The 2,074-nt window shown below is 42.4% G+C and overlaps 1 protein-coding gene across 1 annotated transcript; it reads right to left on the bottom strand.

The window, feature by feature from the left end:
* Positions 1–683: 683 nt before the first annotated feature.
* Positions 684–1,391, bottom strand: LOC108363090 (uncharacterized). The gene has a single exon (XM_017616351.1). It carries the CDS (start codon positions 1,389–1,391, stop codon positions 684–686), a length of 708 nt encoding a protein of 235 aa, XP_017471840.1.
* Between the last annotated feature and the right edge of the window lie 683 nt (positions 1,392–2,074).

Below are 2,074 nucleotides of genomic sequence, written 5' to 3'. Positions count from 1 at the left end.
CGAATAATCGTTAGGGACATCTGGCCCATAATACTCAAAGTCAGACATGTATACTTTGGACGTATCGATTTCACGGATTGCTTCTACCTCTGGCTTGCGCTTGTTGTTAGTCGAACATACTTTGACCCTTTCTAAAATATTTAGTTCTAACGGTAATGGATCAGCAAAATCGAAGTGATGCGTAGGATCACTTTCGTAATACCAGTATCTCTGTCCCATGTTAAGTACAATTCCTGCCTGCTCCATAAAGTCAGCGCCAATCAGTGTTCTGTTACCAGTAGCATTCGGTAAGATAATGAACCGAATGTTCAAACATCGCCCCCCTATAATAATTTTGCATACAGTAGATAGACAGTTCTGCAGCGACGTGCTGCCGTCCGCAAGAGTAACGCCACAGTATACGTTTTCATATACGCATCTTTTAAAGTCCATGATGCGTTTCAGATTTGCACTAGCAACGCTCGTTCGAGCACCCGAATCAAAATAAACCTGACCAGGTGTTCCGAATAGCTGTATATTCGCAATGGGAATTTCCCTACCAATAGAAGTGGATAGTGAGTTAAAGTTCACCACCTCGGATGTTGCTGCTGGTTTCTTCCTACAATTGAGGCAGTTAGCGCGGGTCACACCTGGAGCATTACATCCGTAGCAAGCGTATTTAGGTTTCAAAGCTACTGCATGTGCTATGTTTGCAGCGTGTCCTCTTTCGCCTCTTCATTCTTCCTTTTAAAACAAACTTCCATGCTATGACCCTTCTTACGACAAAACCCACAGCGTGCCGAACTACTTGTGCTAGCATGATCGTCATTGTGCGTAACGTGCTGTTTGCGTTCTTGCCAAAAGAACTCTGCTTCACGAGCTTCTCTCAACAATTCATCAAAATTCGAAATTTTATGACGGTTCACCCTATCGCGGATTTGTACGTGCAACAGCCCAAACAGAATATCAATTTGGTCAGCTTCAGCTGGCACATTATGCAATTGGGACAGGAGTGCGCGCTTTTTCCGGATGAAAATGTCCGTCGCCTCATTCTTTTGCTGTTTTGTTTCAAACACCTCAACATAAATACGCCACGATGGCTTTGGAGGAGAAAATGCTTCACGCAGCATGCGAATAATATCATCAAAAGCTTCGGCCTTTGATTTTACTCCACGCCACCATTCTGCTGCATCACCCTCTAATATCATTGGCATTCCGCTAATAGCATCTACATCGCTTATCTTTTCAACCGCCTTAAAAGTGGAAATTGCGGCGATAAATTCCTCAACTTTTGTGGAACTACGCTCGCCACTAAAACGAGCAGTGCAGTTGCTAAATGAGCCAGGTCGAGAATTGTAACTACTAACGGCTTGTAAGAGCCTTTCAAACTGTTCTGCGTTAAAAGTCGTCATATTATTGGTATGGTTTAATTTAGCAATGCGTTCGCTTCGGCGAATCGGTGTGTCTGAACCACACGAGAGGTTGGCCACGATTTTGCGAGACTTTATTAATATTTCTGTCAATCGAAAATTTTGGCCACGCAGTTGGGCGCCAGTTTAGTGAACTTTTGTGGTTTTATTGTCAAAATAATTAAATGGTAGTGACAAACAAGAAATAGCTCAGGATTTGCGTGAGTAATTAACCTAGGGTAACAGAATAAATGTACATACATATTAATTATATAGTACTGGCAATGCACTCAACCACTTAGAGACCAGCTTTGCGCTGTTCGTCTAAAGCATCGCATCTACATACATATACACATGTGTGTACAGTTCAAGTGACCAGTTTTGCACTGATCGCCTTGTTCCGTACGAAGACAACAACAAAACACTGTTAAGCTATTTTCTAAATGACCAGCTTTGCGCTGTTCGCCTTATACTCATAGCAACAATGAAATAAACGTATTAGGAAAACTTACCTCTCGTGTGCACGGCTTCCAACAAGTGAAGTCGAGCACACAGAGGATCGCGTTTTTATAGTGTCCCGCTAATGCTAGCAGGTGAGCTTTTAATGTGGGGAAAAACTAAGTGGTGTAATGCTTACAGTGAGTTGCCAGATCTTAAGCTAATTGTGTTATAACTATAAGTTCACC

The sequence above is a fragment of the Rhagoletis zephyria genome, unplaced genomic scaffold (genome assembly GCF_001687245.7).
Source record: "Rhagoletis zephyria isolate East Lansing unplaced genomic scaffold, Rhagoletis_zephyria_1.1 Rzeph_scaffold_01185, whole genome shotgun sequence".
NCBI lineage: Eukaryota > Metazoa > Arthropoda > Insecta > Diptera > Tephritidae > Rhagoletis > Rhagoletis zephyria.
Note: the sequence above shows the minus strand (reverse complement) of the source record. Positions and strands in the feature narration are given on the sequence as shown.

Coding starts and splice junctions, on each gene's coding strand:
- LOC108363090 (XM_017616351.1), bottom strand. CDS start 1,391: ATGACGACTTTTAACGCAGAACAGTTTGAAAGGCTCTTACAAGCCGTT.